Below are 22,435 nucleotides of genomic sequence, written 5' to 3'. Positions count from 1 at the left end.
ATTTGATTGGTATCTTTGCCGGCTTGATGTGTCTCACCAGTTTAGATTTACATATCACTATGGATGACTTACAGGCAGCTGTGTAGTGTCTGTGTCAAGGATTTACTATCTGTCTCCTCCTTGGAAGAGCTGCTTATCGTAACAATAGAATAAATCATCATGGGGGAACATTTGATTTGCAACACAGCTGTGTAGTGTGTGCACCGGGTAAACAAACCCGGCTACAGAGCACAGCGCTGTAATATGGCGTTACACTAATCATGTCGAGGACAATGAAGTATAGGCCTACTGTGTATACCTCCTATTAGGTTTCCCAAGCTTTTTTGTGCTATTTGGAATCAAATTATTATTAATAATTTAAATGGTATTATAAAATCTAGTAAGAGTAGAGGTTTTGTAGTTTACATCTACCGTAGTAGTGGATGTATTAGTTGTGATTATTAGTATAGCAGTATGTGTTGAAAGTGTAGGCTAGTGAAACAGTAAACTCAATAATAAATAAGAGACTATGTGAAGAACTATTTCTAATATTTATGAAAATGTAGTTTCTTTCTCTCAATACGCAGCATGTGGTGCCTAACCCTAAACCTACCTCAATATAAATATGATTGGAAAACCTACAGCTCTGGAAAAAAAATAAGAGACCACTCCAAATATTCAGTCTCTCGTTTTGCTATGAATAAGTTAAGTATACAGTATGTGTGAGTAAAATTAAGATTTTGGATCCATTCTATAAACTATTGACAACATTTCTACCAAATTCCCTCAAAAAATATTGTCGTTAGGAACATGTTTGATTAAGTAATGTACAAATGAAGATTTAAGAAAAATCCAGACTGGTTTCTTTCCAGAACTGTACAGCCTAACTGTTATATAATGTTCTACCACCAGAGGGCGGTATTACCTCAGACACAGAAGAGTCGCGAGGAACGACGACCAGGGTCTCGAATCATCCATCAATCAAACATCCATTGACTGGCAGTAGTGGCCCTAAACCACAAAAACGTTTATGGCAAAATAATAAAACAATATGTGGGTCTCATTATTGCACCCAGCGTGTTTGTACTTGGTCAGCGTTAAAGACGGTTACCTGTGTTGCAACACGTTTTAGTGATGCCCTTATGCCTCCAATGAGTCATAGATCATTTACACATCCGCGCGCTGATAGAGCCCTACAAAACACATTCCAGAACACACATTTTAGTCATATTAGGGGCGTTTAAAATGGCTATAATGATTAAATTGGCCGTTATAACGGTCTTAACATAACCTGGGTTTTTTCAGGAAGACACACACTGGACGCCATCCACGGTCACATGTCTGATTCCATGCGGTGCTGGTGCATCCGCGCGATCTGATTGGCTCATTAACTTTACGCAGCACTTTCCCCGCATTTCTGGTTATCCTTCCGCGTCGTTTTTAATTTTGATCATTTCCTGTAATTCCCCACGAGTAATACCAAATCTCAATACACATTTGGATAGACTGTGTTGAGGAGAAGTAGCACAAATGTGTACAATCTGTAAATTCGTGTTTCATTTATCTGTTTTCCCGCGGATGGATACGTCTCAGCATCCCTATAAAATAGTTCCGCATAGTGAGGGACTAGGGAGATCACCTTGAGCTGGTTTCAGTGTACCGGGTGTATTATCGGTCCAAGCAGTTCATCAGACAGAAAAGGTGGGTGTCCTGCATTTGTAGACCCTTTGGCGCTACTAAATCACTTTTGTGACATTCTAAGACGTCACATTAGGGCATTGTTTTGTCTTTTATATTATCTGTTGCTTATTTCCTTTAAACTGGTAAGTCCGGGTGTGTGAGACGAGACGTTCACTAAAACTATAGTGGCTGGTTTACGCTCTTCATTCTCTAAATGCAAAATTAGTTTTTATGTAAATAGCTCTTCTATACACCGTTTTTGGTCAATACACTTGACCGGTTGTGACTATATTACATAATATGGGTTTGGTCTCGTTTTAAACAACGTTTACGATGTGAAAAATGCAGTTAACATATGGATAAGCTGAGCGAATGTGCAGAACGTTCCACTGCTAACTTGTTTTAGTCTAAATGTGTCGCAAAACACAGTTTATTCCGTATAAAATAGAAAGGAGGAAATGTAAATGTGATGCGCGAGGCGTTGAACGTTGGTGAATTGCTTCCTGTTGTGGGTGTGGCTGCTTCGTCTTCTCGGCTTCCCATTGGTCAGGACACTGTGACGTTGCATGATAAGGAAAATGTGACGCAGGATGAGAACGTGACCTTTAGCGCATCGTCTGCAGACTGAAAAGCATTTACATATACATTGGGATAAAATACCGATGAATTTTCACTAGTGACACACATAGGGATCAAATCTACAACCCACATGCATTGTTTGAACTCGTGTGTTGCTTCCAACGACTAAATATAAAAGGTTGCTTCAAATAGGCCTAGCACTCATCCTCCTCATTCTCATTCAGGCATCTTCCCTATCATATTTCCTTAGATACTTAAAATAGACCCTTATCACCTTAAGTATAATTCAGAGGAATAATAATGACCATCCCATGGTAAACGTTAATGTGTGTTGGAAATGTGCACGTAGCCTCGTAGCTACACTGCAGTAGCGTGCTGCAGTGCTTGTGGCACAGATAACAGGCCGTTGTTGATACTGGATACATGCACAGAAAGACAAGTCTCACCATGTCACAGTCTGGTCTCTCACTCTCCGTTTCTGGGTTATAATATAGCTATGGCTTTTAGCTCTCTGTCCTAGCTTGATATGTGTCATCCTTGGTGTGTGTGTGAGATTACTATGTAGGCCTATGTGAAGATGATATGAATAAGTAAAAGGTGCATTTTAAATGTTTAATGTCATATCCTCTTGTAGGCCTATAACATCTGTAACATTGGAGGTTGTGCATAGGGCCTGTGGCGTAGCCCGCATATGCCTTGTCATCTTGAGACAAATAATTATTCTGTGTGTGACAAAATCTCCAGTGTCATTGTCAAACTTTCCAGAGACACTGTCATTGATATGTCCTTCCTGTCTGAAGTCCCTGTGTGGACAAAATGGAGTCTTTTTGTTTTGTCTCAAGGGACCAGACAGGCTGAAATCGAAATGTCAAGTGACTATAGGGCTTATGTTTAAGTGATGGAAAGTGTGCAGTGTCTACCCATTACCGAATTCTAAGCTGCTAAATAGGAGAGAACATTGAAGAATTTGTATTTTATTTGCCTAGGACAGGTGTTCTGTCACATGTCCCCCAGTGTCAATGTAAAATCACTTTAAAAATAACAATTTCCATTACTCTTATCACTCTATACACTTTATTGAAAAGTGCAGACTCTCAGATGTGAACTACTTTTAAACCGCATTTAAGTATAGGCCTACTTAAGTACATACATTGTTGCTGCTGACGACTTTAACAAGCATTTAGCAGGTAGTTAACTGTCTAATCATTGACCTGCGGCGGTAGTAAGGTTAAGTTGCAGCAGAGCCTGCGGTTAGTGCTGTACATTTTGGCCATTTTTTTACAGCTGGCACTGTTCCCATGGTGATGTTTGCTGACTAATGCTACATAGAGCCACTGGGTTGAACACTACTAAATATGGTAATTCTTGCTACCACTGAAAACACACTTCACTGCACTGACAAACGTCTATGCAGTGCACTTAGTTTGATTTGAGGTACTCGGGTTACAAATGTTGCAGAATGATTTAGCAGTTGTCTTTTAAAATGCATTGATTATGCATCTTTATCATTAGTGAACTCACACACCCTTGCATCACCACATCTAGCTAAGGTTATGTTTTGGGACTATGCTGGCCTACATAGTGCAAGTGCCATCGTACATTCTATAGTATAACATTTCTACACACTGACTCTGCATGCTGTGTGTGTTGTTATTAATAGCGCAGACTCTGTTTTTAGTCCTGGGGAGTTGTATAACATACAGTATGCTGGTAGCTACACTGCTAGTGCGACACTGCTTAGCTCCGCTGTGTGTGTGTCGTATAGTGAAAGTCTGAATGTCCCTCGTCCATTGTATCCGGTCATGGAGATTGCTAGGTCATGGTAGCAGCAGGTGCTCAAGCAAATGTCCTTTATCCGCATTGAAGGGATTTAGTCTTGAGCTATGCACGGCTGCTCGCACGCGCACTGCAGCAGCGGTCACCTCTCCCTGGATTGCTGCTGTAAGGAGTGGTTCGCTAGTCGGCTCCGGAGGCTCCAATAAACTGGGTCTGTTGCTGCGAAGGTCGTCTGCATTTACGTGCTTGTTTGTCCCAAGGAGGAACCGGAAAATCATCTGGGGGTATGTACTAGTGCAACCTGCCAATGGGTGCCTTCCTTGGTTGAGTGAGTGATAACACATTTTTGGATATGCCCATGCAGTAGTGTTACGTAACCTTCATAGTAGTGAATGGAATTAAATGTCATGGCAACCTGGCAGCAATGTTCACTGTTGATAAGGGACAAGGACATTGTTTTTAGACAGACAGGAGAAGGTAGAGAGTGGCCCTGTGTTCCAATAACCATACGATACGTCCATGCTATGTAGTATGACAAATATTTAGGATACATCCCCAAACATGCATGTCAGGTGCAGTAGGCCAAAAATACCCAGATGCCCTAAGACATCCAATTGCGTTTTGCAGTAAGAACCGGCATACTTGTGTAGTATAGTTAAAAGAAAAAGTATGTGATTTAAAACAGAGAGAGAGTGTATGCTACTGCGAAAGGGTGGAAAAGGTGGGATGAGATTGGAGGGGATTAGCAGCCAGCTCTAAAGTTAGCTCTGCATCTGTGTCACGCTTGGTTACTATGGCTGCGGTCGGTGGCTGCTCACTTTTTGCCCCGGGTTAGATACGCTCTCTGTGTATGTCAGCTGACCATTGGGGGTCAATTATGTCTTTTCCAAAACAACCAGGGTCACGTCAACCCAAAACATTACTGCTGCACTTGTTGAAGGAAAGTCTACCTGATTTTCAATAGTTACATTTTTGGATTTCATGTCAAGATGGCATTTAATTAAGCTGACAAAGAATAGCGATGGAATAATAAATGGAATTTGACCCCATGACAGTCAGGAAAAGATAATCATCTAATTCATGCTGATGAATGATGAAACTTAATAACATTGAATCAAATGGACAAAGAGGGGAAAGAAAGACTGGCAAAATCAGACTGTACATTATACATACACACTTTGCTTTCTATTAAGACCTATTTTTACATGATTGAGAATTCCTTAACTATGGTATTCAAAGCAAGCCATGTTTTGCTGTATCAGGATTAAGTGGTGTATTTAGAGCTATTACTGCAATTTTTTTTTTGTTACACGCATCAGATACTCCATATAGGAAGTAGTAACCTGTAAGGGGAGCTGCATGAACCTAATGTTCCCCTCCAAGATGAGTGTGCATCCCCTTTTTAGTTTTGCAATCACAACCGTCAGTGTTGCATTGACCTTTCAGAAGTATGAAACTGTGAAGTTGTGATATCTACAGCAGTCATACTCCAGTAACAGACAAGTTTTGCATTTTTTGCAAAGTACACATAGTATTTTCTTTTTAATTGTTATTCTTCTTTACACAGCAAGTCATATGTTGTAACAAGCAAACATCTTTATATTTAGGATGGATGCATACAATACAGTTTATTGATTATTGTCAGTGTCCCCCGCCCATCAACTTTGTGGTAGATCAAGGATAATTGGGACAACATGATGTGCACATCTAGACTCAGTTAGTGTGTCTACAATTTCAAGTGTTACAACAGAAATAAGGTAATTATTTGCCAAAATTTGGTTTCAATGTTGGCCACTATAAGGATGGTTCTGCCTTTAATATTACATAGTGGCTACTGAGTCCTGTCGATAACACACAGGCTGCTGGGGCTGTGCTCATAATGGGGAGGGGGAGGGGAACAGGAGAAATTCTGAATGACTGCACCTGAAACCACGTTCATGTTGGTCTCTGAATCAGTTTCACACTGCAAGTGTAAACCTTCTTGACTGGAAAATGTGTTTCATTTAACAGGAACACTAGTGCTCTGATCTCCTCTTACTCATTTTGTAAGTAATGACTAAAATGCATCATAGTGGTGTGTGTGGGGGGGAGGGAGGGGGGGATTCATTCCAGGCAGAGCTACGTTAAATACACACACAGGCTCCTGAGTGAATGATGATGTAACAGTGGAGTGAATGGGGCAGACCAAGGGCTGTACGTGAGCTCGGTCACGACTCACATCCCAGTACTGCAGCACAGACACCCACACACACACACACCCACACACACCCCACGGCTGACAGCAGACTGTGAGTGTGGGCTGAACCACCGGGGCAGACTGCAGGGAGGGGTCTGACATAATGGCAGCTACTGGAGAGCCCCTTTGATTCATATCCTGTATTGTTCATTCATTTAATGTAACTTAAAGTTGTATAGATGAACATTTTTTTTTTATAAAATGTTTAAATACATGGTACAAAATCATGTTAAAAACAGGGAGAAATAATGGGGTTGTTCCCTTTTTAAGAATAGATCAGTTTGTTTTCCTGTTCTGCCAAAGAAGCAAGTGAGAGTGTTCTCTGGAGAACTCACTTTAATGCATCATTTAAACAGAGCGGAACCTAATCTCTTCACAGGGTGGTTTGGACTGTGGCCCAAATTGAGCCATTATGTCTTTGAGATAATAGAGTAAACTTTACATAGGGCTACTACAGTATCGTCTATCAGCTATATAATGTTTCAATAGCTTTTGTTATCATCTTTTTTTATCTTCCTGATAGAAAACCATTTTTTCATTGCAAAACACTTTATCACTGTTTGAAAAAGGCAATGTAAACTTCAATTATTGTGATCATATGCGTTGTTTTTTTGTAGAGCATACTTTTCATCCCTACCACACAGTGTGATGAGAAACATTATTAATGAAAAGTGCAAACAATGGATAGCGTATGTCAAGTCCCACCTGTTAAAAGCTGCTTATTTGGTGTTCTGTAGTGGGGAAATGTTTGTAAGTCAGTGAATTTGCATTTTGTCCAGAAAGATCTCCACCTTTTTTTAGTGCTTTAAAAATATATTTGATGAAGCAATTGTGTTCGGTCCAAGCAGTTGAAATTGTGCTGATTTTTGACCTCATGCATGAGGCTCCAATCCGGTTCCTGAATCCCACACATTCTACGTCTTACCAACCAAACATTTCAGCCTCGGTCCGTTGCACTGCAGTTATGTAACAGCAACAAGTGCCAGCCATAGTAGAAGCAAGAACATTCCTCATCGAAGCTGCTACACCCTGTTCAAATACACCTCACCTAGCCCTGTTTGTTGAGACTTGCCTTGATTTAAATCTCTTTTTATTATGCCATGGATGGACCTAAGCTGGGAGAAAAAGGGAAGTGTCTCATACAAAGGCACACATCCGTCTACACTGTGTACACATTACATGACAGTTATTGTGCAATTAACGAGAACACAGGAAATTATGTGAAATCTTTATTCTACTGTACAGTATGTATGAAAGAAATGGTAAAAAGTGTTGCGATGAAAGCTTGGTAATCCCAGTCCTGCAGATGCTGTGCTTTGCGGCTGTGACGTGGCCATAAGTGACTCAGGGGAAGTGTGTGTGTGTGGATGATGGGGGGGGGGGGGGGGGAGTGGACATAATGTACAATCATGGTCTAGCTGCTCTCTAATAGGTGTGGAGTGCAGAGGCAATGAAGTGCAAAAGGTTTTCGCTTTTTACATTTTCTTTAGCATTTTCAACATTCATGTGTCTTTTTTCTCAAACTGTATCTGAAAGGGCGAGCATAAGCAAGCCATGCATTCATTCACTGTATAAACTGTTGATTATTAAATATAAACGGCAAATACTTCAGTTCCTACTCCATTTTTTTTCAGTTTAATGATGACCTGCCTTTTCTTTTAGCGCTCCACAGTCATGGAATGTCCTGCAAAGCGATTTAAAAATGACAACTCCTCTTACTTTTGGTAAATTTATGATTTCTGATTTTTACACACATCTCACTGTCACTGTTCTAGCTGCATTTCTTGCACTTTTAGTTTTTATTTCCTTATTTTTTTCTGTGTTTTCCTTTTTTGCTTTGTGTTGTGTTTTGTCTTGCTCGTCGTCGTCACTGTAAATAAAGGCAACCTCAGTGCCTCAAGCTAAAATGGCGGTCATTCATTGATTATTTTCCTTAGTCTTGTGGTTGGGGTTTGTCCAAAAAATCAATATAAGTAATGGTACATCCTCCTTTCCCTTGACTTCACTACCGTAAGGTTGGTTACACAGCCAGATGGGTACAGTGTGTGACCTCCCCCTTTGGATCTCTCAGCCCATTGAAATGTATACGAACCGCAGCGTGAGACTAGTTCTAGCTGCCAGTCCAATGCTGTGACGTTTATAGAGAGTTTTTGTGAATTTCTGTTATACATTTATTAGTGTTTGTTCTGTTCCACCTCCTATTTTAAATATTTCAATTCTAAAACATAAAGTGAGTTTTGAAAAGAGTTGAGGAATCATGGACCAGCAGCAGTGGTGGTCGCCCGAACAAACCTGTGCGCCTTCGCTGTGTCCTCCATTGATATTTTTCCTCCTGTTTCCCCCCCTCCCCCCCCCCCCTTTTTTTGGGATTTTTTAGTAATTCTCCAGACTCCCCAGTGATCGCCATGCCTCAGCTAAAGACCATGGACATGGGCTCAGCCTTCATTCAGACCCAGCAGCTCAACGCAGCCATGGCCGACACCTTCCTGGAACACCTGTGTCTGCTGGACATCGACTCCGAGCCCACCACCGCACGCAACACAGGCATCATCTGCACCATCGGTCAGTACACCATTTTAGTTGATTAAGTATACAGCCCTGGGAAAAAATTAAAAGACCAGTCTGGATTTTTTCTTAAATCTTTATCTATACATTACTTCTTATTGTGATTTGGTAGAAATGTTGTCAGTGGTTTATATTATAAAATCAAAATTGGTTGGTTACTATTATTAACTGTGCACATTAACATTTTGCTGTTTATTCTTACCAAATGCAAATGCCCTTTTTCATATATGTAAAATAAACAAAAGGCTAAACATTATATGCTATATAAAGAGATATAAAAGTGTGTAAATACACAAGTCCTATCAGTTTGTAAACTACCCGATGAGCCTTTTATTTTCATTTTGCCTCATTCAGAAAAAATCATATTGTATAAAGTAGCGTATAGTCGTCATCTAGCTACATTCAGCTACTTCTAGGAAAGCCAACAGTTACAGTTGGCCACACTGTGTCCATCAGAACTACCAGTTGGAATGTCCTTGAAGGCTTTCCGTTGCTTCTCTGAACGGGAGCCATAGAGACGAACTGTTGTGATCTAGAATTGTACCACTTGAGGATGTCATATTACACACTGCACCTTTTTAAAGGTGGAGTCAGCGATTCTGGAGAACGCTTGTTGTCAGAATCACTTTTTTTCAACAAGCGTTCTCCAGAATCACTGACTGCACCTTTTTAACCTATGTTCACTTACTCATAAATAAAACATGATAAAAATGTACTATCACTATTAGCCTTTTTATCACCCAGATCTATTATACTGTATGTGATCTAACCTGGACATGCATGTAACTGAATAAAGAAACAATGTAACTTATTATAGTTCACTTCATTACAACTAGTACATGCATTTAAACCTACTATGTCTAACTCCTTTCCTTTTGTATCTCTGTGTGTGTGTGCAGGGCCGGCCTCCCGCAATGTGGACACCCTGAAAGAGATGATCAAGTCTGGGATGAACATCGCTCGTATGAACTTCTCCCATGGCTCACACGAGGTGGGCGTTACCGTTGTTATAAGAGTCACATTTCAAACACTGATAAGTGCCATCAAACATGTTTTTTTCTGAATCTATGAATGAGTTAATTTATCAAGCAAATTTGAAAAAGCACAGCCAGGTGAGTTGTTTTTATGCCTGAACAAAGAGGGGAACCACACACACCCCCTCCACCCCCCGCACTGACTAAATACAACCAAACAACAAAGAAGAGGAAGCTATGGTAGAGACAGACTTGCTGACGGCCACCAGCTTAGGTAGTCAAGCAGTCAGGGCAGGTGAGCCGGAACTCTCAGACAAACCGGTTCTGCCCTAGAATCTGTCTAGATGGTCTTCATATTTATCAGTGGTGTTTTAAATAGACTTGTTTGTGTAGATTAATAAAAATGTATTGAATCAGAACTACATCTAACAATATAACGATTAATTTCTTTGCGTAGTTTTGAAGTCCTCCTCAGTGAAAAGCATATATGGTTTGTGAGAGTGTAGTTGTTTCATTAAAGTTGAAGGTGAGCCCCGAGTATTGAAAAAAGCTCATTTTGAGAAAACGGCCGTTAAAGATAAAAACGTGAATTCTGCTGATTATAGCTAGAGTAATTTATTGAATTAGGCCCTACACCCTTCAATGCCATATAGGCCTACCACTGCTTAACATATATAAACCATAGCATAGTAACATTTACATCCACATGCTAATTTAAACGTGATTAATTCATTATTAGCCACTGTCTGTCAACCTGCTCCGGAGTCGGCACAGACGCTCTCTCTCCACACCATGTCCCCTCTGACAGTCTGTGTCTCTCCGACGTGATCGGCGTGATTTACATGTCTTTAACACTTCTCCCCTTCAAATGGCGATCATGTAATGTCCGTAGCCAATTGATTAAGTATTTTTTTGTGTTGGTTTGGCATATTTTCGACGTTTTTCCCATTTTTATTTTGTGATTTTCGAGCTACCCGCGGCTAGCATCACGTGATGCCTTTTAGCGAATCACATCATCAGAAATGTGCATTAGCCAATGAGTTTGCGTTCCTAGCATTGAATCCCTCCTCACACTTTCACGATTGGTTGCTGATACAAAGGAAATGACCATATTCGGATCCGATAACGTTGTTCTTGAGATTCAGAGCTTTCCAACAGTACCATGGTTATTATGATTCATACAGCGGCCGCGGTGCTGTATGTTACGTTAGAATGCTCACTTTTGACGAATTTAGGAGCAGAATACAGACGCAAGCAGTCAAAGTTTAGTAAAATAAACACCTAAAACGTATATTTTGGACCTTTTATCCATACTAGTATGAAAGAAGACATGTTATGGAAGCTAAATAGACACACATCTCAAAATTGACCAGTGCTTAAAAAAACGATGTTTTTGCCTGCCGTGTCTCGCCTTAATAAAATGAATGATGCAGCGAACCTGAGGTTAAAGTAACTAGTAAGGATATGTGTTTTGGCATCTTGAATGAAAATCTTCCATTAGTAACACAGTTCACTAGAGTGTAGTCTAGCTTAGTTTGATAGGCAGCCAATGGTATTACCTGCCACTTAAGTCATTAGTGAAAGCTCTGGTCAGAAGAATAAGCCTCATGATGCAGCCGACATGCAGGTCGTCTTCAAATCCACACGCAGTGCACTACCTGTGGTGAAGTGTGTAGGGCGGTCGTCCACTGGAGTGCAGGGTCGGTGGTTTGATTCCCCCGTCTCCCCGCCACATGTCCAAGTGTCCCTGGGCAAGACACTGAACCCCAAATTGCTCCCAATAGTTGCACCCTGCGTGGTAGCTGCTGCTATCGGTGTAAAGCGCTCCGAGTCTTTGAAAAACCAGGGAAAAGTGCTATATAAGTGGAGTCCATTTACCTTTTTACCTGTAGAGCTGAGCGATAAGGCCAATAAGGTTCTCACAAAAGAAAAATTGTCAATCGATGATTATCCCGATAAATCATCGGATCGTTCTTTCTTCTGGGTTTAATGTGTGATTTTTCTTCCCGATTGAAATTAAACAGCGGTTTAAACTCATGCTATATCTCTATAGTGCTTCTCTATGTGATATACTCTATGATAAGTTATCTCTTCAGTCTTTTTAACGATGCATAACGTGCCATAAAAGCATTAAGTTATTGTGCTCGCTGCACTCAAACTTTTGTGACACTTAACAGAAAGTAGTAGAAATAACTGTGACCCCTGTATATCACTGTAGGAGTTGTCAGTCAGACGCACCTTATCTTCTAATGACCTTGGACTGATAAAAACCTATATCTTACAGAAACTAAGATACAGTGACTCTGCAAAATTGTGATTTATTTTCATGTGTGTGTGTGTGAGATTGGTTAGAAATGCTATGTTGTGGGGGCGCTCATGGTGTAGTGGTTATACCCTCCCCCCCTTATAGAGGCTCAGTCCTCGTTGCAGCAGACCCGGGTCATTCTCTGGATGTCATTCCCCTTTCTCCCCCGTTTCATCTCTTGTCTCTCCAAACTGTCTAACAAAATCATAAAAATGCCAAAAAAAAATCTTAATTAAAAAGAAATACTGTGTAGTTCAGTTTCTGTTAGATATATTTTAACATGCTACCCTTCCCCTCTTATCTGTAGTTTAAGCAGCATGACTCCAGTCCTATTTAATGATGCTTAATGTGCAAGATATGTCAGTGAGACGTAACAGAAAGTAGTAACGGTATGACCCGTGTATGCAGTATGACTCGGGTTTATTGCTGTAGGAGTTGTCAGTCAGACGCACCTTATCTCTTAATTACCTTGGACTGATAAAAACCTATATCTTACAGAAACTAAGATACTGTGACTCGATAAAATTGTGATTTGTGTGTGCAAGTTTAGTTAGAAATACTGTGTCTCTCCAACCTGTCTAATTAAAATCATAAAACTAGCAAAAAATTATCTTACAAAAATAAATACTGTGTAGTTCAGTTTCTTTAGATATATTTTAACATGTTAAATTTCCCCCTCTTGTCTCTTGTACCATGTATGCAGTATGACTCCAGTCCTATTTAATGATATGTGTGTGTGGCATAAGATTGGTTACATAAACTGTCTAGATAATTTTCCCTAGAGATATTCTAACATGTTAAATTTCCCCCTCTTGTCTGTAGTACCACGCAGCGACCATCAAGAATGTGCGTGAGGCGTCTGCGAGCTTTGAGCCCGGCAGCATCCAGTACAGACCCATCGGCATCGCCCTGGATACCAAGGGACCAGAGATCAGGACCGGACTCATCGCTGGAGTGAGTTAACCATCATCTGCTCTAGTTCTAAACAACAAAACACAAAGTAGAAGTCTAAAATAGTAAAAATCCATGTATGGTATCACAGTTGGGTGTCACCAATTTACGAAAATCAGATTGAAAATAAATGTTTAAATTTTTTACTGTCCAGACAATTTGGCAGGACTGTGAGGGTGTGGCAGTATCAAACAATTTCCGTGGCAACATTCATTATTTTTTTAGAACGTTCGGGCAGAGAACTGCCGTGATTGGTTCAAAATACTAACTGTTTCATGAGCACCAGAGCATAGCCTGCCTCATCTAAACCAAATTGCTGTAAAGTTTATCAAACTTAAAATTACAATATCTTAAATTTGGATTGTTACATATGCCTAACTATTTTTCAGATGCTTTACTATCATGCAACTATCTCCCCAAATGACATAGCTGGAAGGATTTTGTAGATTTGGGTTTACAGGGGCTTTACTTTTTGTTTTTATTACTTCTTTAATGTTGACGACCAAATAAAAATTGGCACGGAAGTGAACCAAAAGTCATATAACTCATAGAGAATAATTTGACAGAGCGGAGAAGCTGAGGTGGAGCTGAAGAAAGGACACATGATCAAGATCACGCTGGACGACTCCAACATGGAGAACTGCAGCGAGGAGCTTCTGTGGCTGGACTACAAGAACATCGTCAACGTGGTGGAGATGGGCAGCAAGATCTACATCGACGACGGACTCATCTCCCTGCAGGTCAAGGAGATCGGTGAGTGGGAAAACCATGTATAGTGCTGCATTCAGGTGCTCCTCAGATGGTAGGGAAGTCATTTTTGGAACTATTGGGTGCTCACGTGCTCTAATTAAATGCTACAAGGTTTAACCTGACTCATTCATCAAGGTTGAATGCTAAAAAAATACAAAGATTATGTTTTAGCTAAAGTACCTGAATTACCTTTCTAACTAGTCGAGCTCACTCTTCGAGATAGGTGAGTGGAGGAAGAGGTCAAATCACAAAGAAGGCTGCATTCTTCCAAGTGCTCCTCAGATGGTTCGAATTACAAAGTTGGGAAGTTGTATTTGTAGTTGGAATGTTACCGTTAGTTGCTGTTCACATAGTGACCTTGATAAGTTATTTATCTACATTTATCGCCTCTATAAAGTCAGGTTTGACATTCACTGACTTGTAAATCAAGGTTGAACGCTACTAAAATATTGCTTTGGCTAACGTACCTGACTTGGTTTTGAGTGTTAAATACCTAAGTAAGTAATTAAATTAATAACTTTTCTTACTAGTCGAGGTCACTCAAAAAACAGCAAATTAAATAAAAATTACAGGTTAAAAGGAAACATAAAAGTCTTCAGATGTGATTTAAAGGAGCTGAGAGTTGCAGCAGACCTCAAGGTTTGTTCCAGATATGTAATGCATAAAAACTGAAAGCTGCTTCTCCTTGTTTAGTCCCAACTCTGGGGACTGTAAGTAAAACCTGTCCCAGACAACCTGATGGCTCATAACGTATCAGCAGATCACACATGGTATTTTGTCCCTAAACCATTTTAAAAAGTTCATTAATAGTTCCGGTCTCTTCCAGGTGGTGACTACCTGATGTGTGAGATTGAGAATGGAGGAACCCTGGGCAGTAAGAAGGGCGTCAACCTGCCTGGAGCTGCTGTGGACCTGCCTGCTGTCTCAGAGAAGGACATCCAGGACCTTGAGTTTGGAGTGGAGCAGGGCGTGGACATGGTGTTCGCCTCGTTCATCCGTAAGGCGGCCGACGTGCACGCTGTCAGGGCCGTGCTGGGAGAGAAGGGCAAAAACATCAAGATCATCAGCAAGCTGGAGAACCACGAGGGAGTCCGCAGGTGTGTGTGGGGCCCAGTTATTTGTATTTATTCATTACACATACATTGAAAATACAGAATACATAATGTGTGTAAGGCTCCAGTAATGCATATTTCATTGTAAAATTTGTCTAATTTGTCACCAAACTTTTTTATATATATATATATATATTTTGATGCTGCATAATAATGAATCTACTTAATATAAACATTTAAACTACTTGAACCCAATTGCCTTCCAGCCATATATTGGGTACTTACCTAGTCATGTTGTCTAATTCCATTACCTGTTAAAGCTACAAACATCAACATTTATTTATTAAAATGTTCCTCTGTGTTCTGTGCAGATTTGACGAGATCATGGAGGCCAGTGATGGCATCATGGTTGCCCGTGGCGACCTTGGAATCGAGATCCCCACGGAGAAGGTTTTCCTCGCCCAGAAGATGATGATCGGCCGCTGCAACAGAGCCGGCAAGCCCATCACATGCGCCACTCAGGTTAGATAGAAAGACAATGTTCTCTTTTCTTCTACATTATTTTCACCAGGAACTTTTAAATATTTATGAATCGGTAAAAAAAAAATTCTGATGATCATAAATTACATATAACAGAAAACTAGCAAAGGATGCTTTTTTTTATATAGTTTTGCTTAATGCCTTAGTCCCGGTACTCTCACCCAGGAACAACAGCTGGCGATTTAAAAACACTGAAAGTTCCTGGTAGCCACTTAAATGTATTTATAATGACTGACAAGTTATCATGGATTGCAAAGGATTCCCAGAACACATCTTAAGCATCCATCTCGTTTGTAATCACTCCGAATACCTTTTTATTTTATGATCTTACATTTGTTCCCTTCAGATACACAGTGGGTGAGAGGCCCCACCGCATATTTTTCCTTCACTTTTCTAATGTCTATTCTATGTAACTCATGCCCCTGTAAAGCACTTTGAATGGCCTTGTGTCTGAATTGTGCTATAGAAATAAACTTGCCTTCCCTTTCAGATGTTGGAGAGTATGATCAAGAAGCCCCGGCCGACCCGGGCCGAGGGCAGCGACGTGGCCAATGCCGTGCTGGACGGAGCCGACTGCATCATGCTGAGTGGAGAGACCGCCAAGGGGGATTACCCTCTGGAAGCCGTCCGCACACAGCACGTGGTCAGTTAATGCATGTTATACTGTAGGTTAACAACGGTTTTAATAGTAACAATTTGGTTGAAATCAAAGCATAAAAAGTTCTAATTTTTGAAAAAGTTATGATTTTTGATTTGAGAATTGAGCATGTGACATAATACAATGATTAAAGGAGTCAGTGATTCTGGAGACCGCTTGCTGTAAAAAATAAAGTAAGGAGATATTAACTGATTTAGAGAGAAATTGATTTTGTCAAAATCAAAGCATAAAAATTTCTCATTTTGAAAAGTAAAGATTGTTAACTTGAGAAATTAATTTAGATTATGGGATGATCTTACCTGATTTATCACTTTTAACTGTTGCATGACTGGGAGGTGGCTCTTCTCTTTTCCTCATTTTTGTTTTCTTAAAATCTATCTATGATCATTTGCCAAATTACTCTGCATCTTTTTTTTCACATCTGAAATTTATAATCTTTTAACGATTAACTAAATGTTGATCATGCATGTCTGATCTAAGAACATTTCTTATAATTTGTGTATGAATATTTTTTTTTTTATTGTTTAAGCTTTTTCACTCAGGGACAGACAGAAGCATAACAATCCTTATACCAATATAGCATCTATCGATTTGATTGCATGGATGGATAATGCAGTGAACGCTGTCTTGCCTGTCAGGCGTTTATAGGCTGACGTCCACTCACTGCTATTGGCTACACTCTGTCTGCACTGCTTTGCAGATGCAGGAGTGACTCAGCATTACTGCAGCTCCTGCCTTGTAAACTCGCTGCCCTTCATGAAATTGCACGAGTTGTAAACCTCGGTCAGCCTCAAACCATACAGGCGTAGAGAATACTTTTAACCCTTTCAATTACCATAGAGAAGGCTTGTATCTCGTAAAAGCACACCTTTGCTTCTAAGGCACGTTTGTCTGGCATTGTCGTTTTCCATTAACACCAATTATTTCTCACACCTTTCTTGTTTATTTGTCCTGCCTGTTTTTAACCATCTCAGCCGTGTGTGGCATTTTAACTCGTATCTACTTTTTTCAACTCCCAGTTTTTCAATAGTTAAAAAAATAAAGTTATTTGGTTTGTTTTTATTTTTAATTAACCTCAGCTCTGTCATTTTCAACTTTTTTAACATTGTATTTCTTGTTTGAAAAAAAAAAAAAACAGTTGCCTAACTCCAGACTAGCTAGCTTTGGTCGTGTTGTACTAGTGATAACCTTGTTTACATTTAGACTTTTGGATATGTTAGATGTTGATGTGTTCCCCGTTTTCCCCCCCAATAACTCCACACATTACTCTTCTATTCACTGTGCCTTCTATTCTTGACTTAAACTCCTGTGTCTCTTAAAAGGGGGTCTTAAAAGCATTAAAAAGCTTAGAATATAATATAGACACAAAAAAGGCCCTAATAGATCGAATTTCACCAACAAAGTATTGAACTTTTACGAAAGACTTACAATATTTGATTACCCTTATAGTTATTTGGAGAGGGGTTATGTGACGAAATCAATTTTGTTAAGAGTATACACACACTTCACAAAGCTATTAATACAGTACCGTATATCAATGTGTGTGTATTAATGTGAGTATATTATAATACCTTTTATTAAAGGTACCTTTTTAAAGTGCAGATTTTCCATTATATCCTACTACTTTTGCCAATATGGCCTTGATGTTAGCATTACATTTCATTTTAAGTGGACTTTAAAAAGTCTTAAATTTAACTTGGAACATAAACATGCAGAATATAACATATTTAATGTAGTAACATATTGTCCCTCACTGTTCCCATGTCTTTCCTGACTTTCTCCTTACCCCGAACCATATAACATCTCCACTTAAACGTCTTTGTCTTTGTTACATTGTTAATATTGTCCCTTTTTCACCCATATAACACCCACACATGCCTGGTGTATACATAATGCCTGTGTGCTTGATGCATCTTGCCCGTTGCCTTCACTTTTCACGCTTCAGATTGCTCGTGAAGCGGAGGCAGCCATGTTCCATCGGCAGGTGTTTGAGGACATCCGTCGCTCCACACCGTGCAGTAAGGACCCTGCCGAGGCCATAGCCATCGGCGCTGTGGAGGCCTCCTTCAAGAGCCTGGCCTCGGGCATCATTGTGCTCACTGGCTCTGGAAGGTAGGCAGGCTAAGATCTGGTCCGGGATATTGAGACGGTTTTGGTTACTGTTACGGTTTATGGTTACGGTTCTTTGAGGGAGGCAGAGTAGAGTAGGGCCAGACAGCGACTGACTGAGGATGTATCTGGGAGATAGACTGGTAAATACATTGACTAGACTGCTGGTTGATTTTTAACCAGGTGAACCAATTTAAGGACTATTAAAAATCCCTTGAGGAAGAGGCACACAATTCTTCATTAATCCAAGAGTGTGTGATGTATTACGGCCTCTTTCTATGTGCTTTAAAGATACAGTGTGTAATATCGTAATATTTAGCATTTTAAATACATTCCGGCTTGAGATTCTACATGGCAACGTTCCTTGGCTAACTCCTCCCTTTGGGAGAATATACATATTTATTAAAACATATTTATGAATTTTCATTCAACTTCTACCAATTTTTTTCTGAAAAATGCCAATAATTCTACACACTCACTGTACCTTTTTTAAAGGAACAATCAGCTTATTATTAAACCCCCCCCCCCAACTAACCATATTCAACCAGCGGTCTAGCTGTGTATTTGCCGGTCCCCTCTCCCAGTGGTGTGAATGACCCAGTATGTGTAGTGGTGGTATAACCCCCGACCCCCTCCCCTCATGGTCCCTGTGGGCTCAGATAGCGCGTGAGGCAGAGGCAGCCACCTTCCACAGGCAGCTGTTTGAGGAGCTGAGGAGACACTCCCCTCTAACCAGAGACCCTTCAGAGGTGGTGGCCGTAGGGGCCGTCGAGGCCTCCTTCAAGGGCTGCGCCAGTGCCATCATTGTGCTCACCAAGACGGGCAGGTAAGACAGATGGAGAGAGAGAAGGATGGATAGAGGTGATGTGGTCCTCAAGGTAAGGTGTTGCCAAATTAACAACAACCCGGGTCCCGATTGATTCTCCCTCCCGTAACCTAATGTGCTCGTTCAGTTCCCCTCTGCTTTAATTGTATGTGTGTGTGTGTGTGTGTGTCTCTCTAATTTGCACTGTTACAAAGGGTGGGTGGAGATTTTTAGAGTGGGGGTTGTCATAAGACCAGTCCCAATGTCCACTCTTTAAGATTTAATCAAAAATAAAATAAATCTGCTACATAATATAATAAATCATATTAAATAAGCAGCCATTAGTTATACACACAGAGCATTGCTGCTCCATACAACATGTTAACTTGGTCTTTTAAATCCCTCCTGCTTGGCCTTCTCTGTCATTCCTGTTTTTATCATCATACCAGTGTGCTTTAAATTGTTATTTCCTCAAGCTAAGATCAGCTGCACTTCTGGTATAAAGGGAAAGTAGATGGAAGTCTAGGTGTGTTGAGATTGGACATTGGGATCGGGCCGCTGACTGTGACCTTGCGTCTTTGCAGACCCACAATGCACCACGAGTGTTGTCACTTATTCTGGCTGATTAGACTTCTAAGTAGTGGCTGGGCATTCACAGACTAAGCTTCCCTGACTATCCTGTTAGCTTTGTTGTGCCGGTCTCGGCGGGTAATAGTTGTTGTCGTGTTGAATTAAGTTTTTGGAGTTTGTTGATTCAGTGAACGTTCAGCATATAGGAAAATAAGTCTAAATCAGCCTGAATATCTGAAAACACGTGAGGTGCTAAGTTTTTGATCATACTGAAAATGATTCTCACACGATTCCATATGCATGGGCTTACTTTACATCCATCTAAGAAGTATGTTTATAGGTTATACACAGCTAAAGATATTACTCGATGCAAGGTATTATACAAAATATATCTTCAAATTCTGCCTTTTGATTGTATTTCTGAATGACGTTTACTTTTTGTGCAACCATTTTAATAGATTGCCATGATAACTTTGCCAAAATGAATGAACACATTAATCATAATACTATTTCAATCATTAATCAAAAGGGACTACTCTAAAATCTATTAAAAATGACAATGAAGTTAAAACAAGCTGCTTGTTTCTGTGTGTGTGTGTGTGTGTGTAGGTCTGCCCACCTCATCTCCCGGTACCGTCCCCGCGCTCCCATCATGGCTGTGACCCGTAATGGACAGACGGCCCGCCAGGCTCATCTGTACCGCGGCATCTTCCCCGTGCTCTACACCAAACCCACACACGACGTCTGGGCCGAGGACGTAGACAACCGCGTCAACTTCGCCATGGAAATGGGTAAAATAAAAATGTCACATTTTAAGTATCTCGCTCAGCTATTTATAAGTTTTAGTTTTTAGATATTTGAGGGTTCTGCCCTCTTATTGCCAGCCACAATCTTATTCATACCAAATGATTTGGACTAGTGGACGGGTCTAGATATTAAGTATGCTAGAAATCTGTCAAGAGCATGCGATGTATCAGTCGTACTTGCATCTCGTCTTTTAACAGATATTAAAATGGTCGGCAATGTCCAATAACTGTCAACGAGTGAAAAAAAACACTGGTATAATCTTATAGGCTGAACTAGGCTTAATTTAATATGTTAACATTGTTTTCAGCTGAAAGTTTAATTGAATGTTTGTATGTGTTAATTCTCCAGGCAAGGTGCGAGGCTTCTTCAAAGAGGGAGACGTGGTCATCGTGTTGACCGGCTGGCGTCCCGGCTCCGGTTTCACCAACACCATGCGCGTTGTTCCAGTGGCCTGAACATCTAAAATGGCCGCTCTGCTTCTTCCCTCCCTCCTATCCATCTTATCTTTCATAGCTTCTCCCACCACAGCACCTTCCAATCCAGCTCCTAGCCATGAACAATTCAGCATTCAGATAATAATGCCAATAAATTAACATTATTAATAATAGTTACAGCCCTCATGGCAAAAGAGCTGTTTTTTTTTGTTTTGTTTTTTTTGGGGTGGCAGTTGTGGGGAGTGATCCTAAACTATTCCACTGTGTGTTAATCCATTCCATTCACATTCAAGTCCATTCTCTCAATCAAAGCCAGTCTTCAGGGCCTCGGATAAAAACACACACCCTGATAATGGAAAAAAACCTGCTGTATTCTATTCATGCTTTAGCATTTGTATTAATGAAAGTGAAACCAGTCTAAGAGTGAATGCATTTTGGTCTGTGTGTGTGTGCATACAGACTCTTGTTTAGGTGGTGGGGGCCAGGCTGATATTAACAGAGCGCCTTGAGTAATGTCACAGCTACCTTATCACTCCTCTGCCGACGTAACGAACAAACTTGTGGCATTTTTAAAAATCAAAGGGCTCTCGACTGAAGTCCACCCACTCCACCCAAGCAACAGTCCTGTCTATATACCAAGTGTCCTCTCTTAAATATAAGTGTATCTGTAAGTGTTGCACTCCTAAAATCTACTCTCGGCAATGTTACATTCTTCAATATTATACTTGACTTTTGTGATTGGTAAACGTTTTTTGTTTTGGGGACATCCAATGCTACTTATATTTTGTCTAAACTACAGAGAAATGTTAGGTTTTGGATGTCCACTTGGATGTTTGAGCTAGTTACTGTATTTGTGTTTTATTAGATGTCATAAAAAGCCTTCACACTTATTTGCATTTCGGATCATATCTATAATGGAAAAAAGAATATGTTTGGTTCACTTAATATTGACTGATACAAATGAGCACTTTTAGGGTTTTGTATCCACATGGGAGCTGATGAAGGGATGAAGCCCCGCCCTTTTTCAAACCCCAGTGGATTCTGGGTAAAATCCTTGTGCTCATATTTCTGGTGGTCCACTGTAGCTGTCTCTTTGTGTGTGTGTGTGTGTGTGTGTAACATGCTTCTGATTGTAATGCTAGAGTGTAAGAACTAACTAAATGTAAAGGAGTGTCATTATGTTAAGTTGGTGTACTGAGCTGTTTGAAAAGACTGGATTTCCATCATTAAAAGAGATGAGCACCTATACTAATGCTGACTTGCTATTTTGTTTTGTTTAAAAATTAATAATCACTTATTTTAAATGTATCGGTGGTATGTCAGTTGGTTAAGAGATAGTGAAGGGTTGAGGTAAGGCTGTGCAATTAATTTAATCAATAACAATTTTGACTTCCAACAATTTGAAACAATTAAATCATCTTTTTCAATATAATTAATTTAAGACAAGACATGTTTTAATTTTACAGTTAAACTTTTTATAAATTCAAGGAAATCCAACTGTTAAAAAGAAAGCTATTCCAGTAAATGTTTTTTTTAATATTACTAAATGCATATGATTCCAAAAGTCAATGTAAAAAATATCTTAATATCAATTGAAATAATCCCTATTATATATATTTCATAATCGAGCAGCCCTAGATGAAGTGAAAGGTGAAAAAGTATGGA

General features: G+C 40.0%; 1 protein-coding gene across 2 annotated transcripts; it reads left to right on the top strand.

Annotated features, from left to right (window-relative positions):
• Window positions 1-1,612: 1,612 nt before the first annotated feature.
• On the top strand, window positions 1,613-22,018 carry LOC307252507 (pyruvate kinase PKM-like). Of its 2 annotated transcripts, none has more exons than XM_080030185.1 (11): window positions 1,613-1,680; window positions 8,628-8,812; window positions 9,715-9,806; window positions 12,917-13,048; window positions 13,612-13,798; window positions 14,622-14,892; window positions 15,219-15,369; window positions 15,878-16,030; window positions 17,991-18,157; window positions 20,139-20,320; window positions 20,685-22,018. In XM_080030185.1, exons 2-11 carry the CDS (start codon window positions 8,656-8,658, stop codon window positions 20,789-20,791), a joined length of 1,599 nt encoding a protein of 532 aa, XP_079886311.1. In that variant the 5' UTR covers window positions 1,613-1,680; window positions 8,628-8,655; the 3' UTR covers window positions 20,792-22,018. The 2 variants fall into 2 exon arrangements, with proteins under 2 accessions (XP_079886311.1, XP_079886310.1); XM_080030184.1 differs by lacking the exon at window positions 1,613-1,680 and adding an exon at window positions 7,955-7,974.
• The last annotated feature ends 417 nt before the right edge of the window (window positions 22,019-22,435 follow it).

The sequence above is a fragment of the Ammodytes marinus genome, assembly GCF_949987685.1.
Source record: "Ammodytes marinus genome assembly, chromosome: 1".
Lineage (NCBI taxonomy): Eukaryota > Metazoa > Chordata > Actinopteri > Uranoscopiformes > Ammodytidae > Ammodytes > Ammodytes marinus.
Note: the sequence above shows the minus strand (reverse complement) of the source record. Positions and strands in the feature narration are given on the sequence as shown.

Bases quoted from the DNA above. Each gene is read 5' to 3' on its own strand.
- LOC307252507 (XM_080030185.1), top strand. From the start codon at position 8,656: ATGCCTCAGCTAAAGACCATGGACATGGGCTCAGCCTTCATTCAGACC. The intron at 15,370-15,877 runs GTTAGATAGAAA...CTTCCCTTTCAG, and splicing joins CCATCACATGCGCCACTCAG to ATGTTGGAGAGTATGATCAA. The intron at 20,321-20,684 runs GTAAAATAAAAA...TTAATTCTCCAG, and splicing joins CAACTTCGCCATGGAAATGG to GCAAGGTGCGAGGCTTCTTC.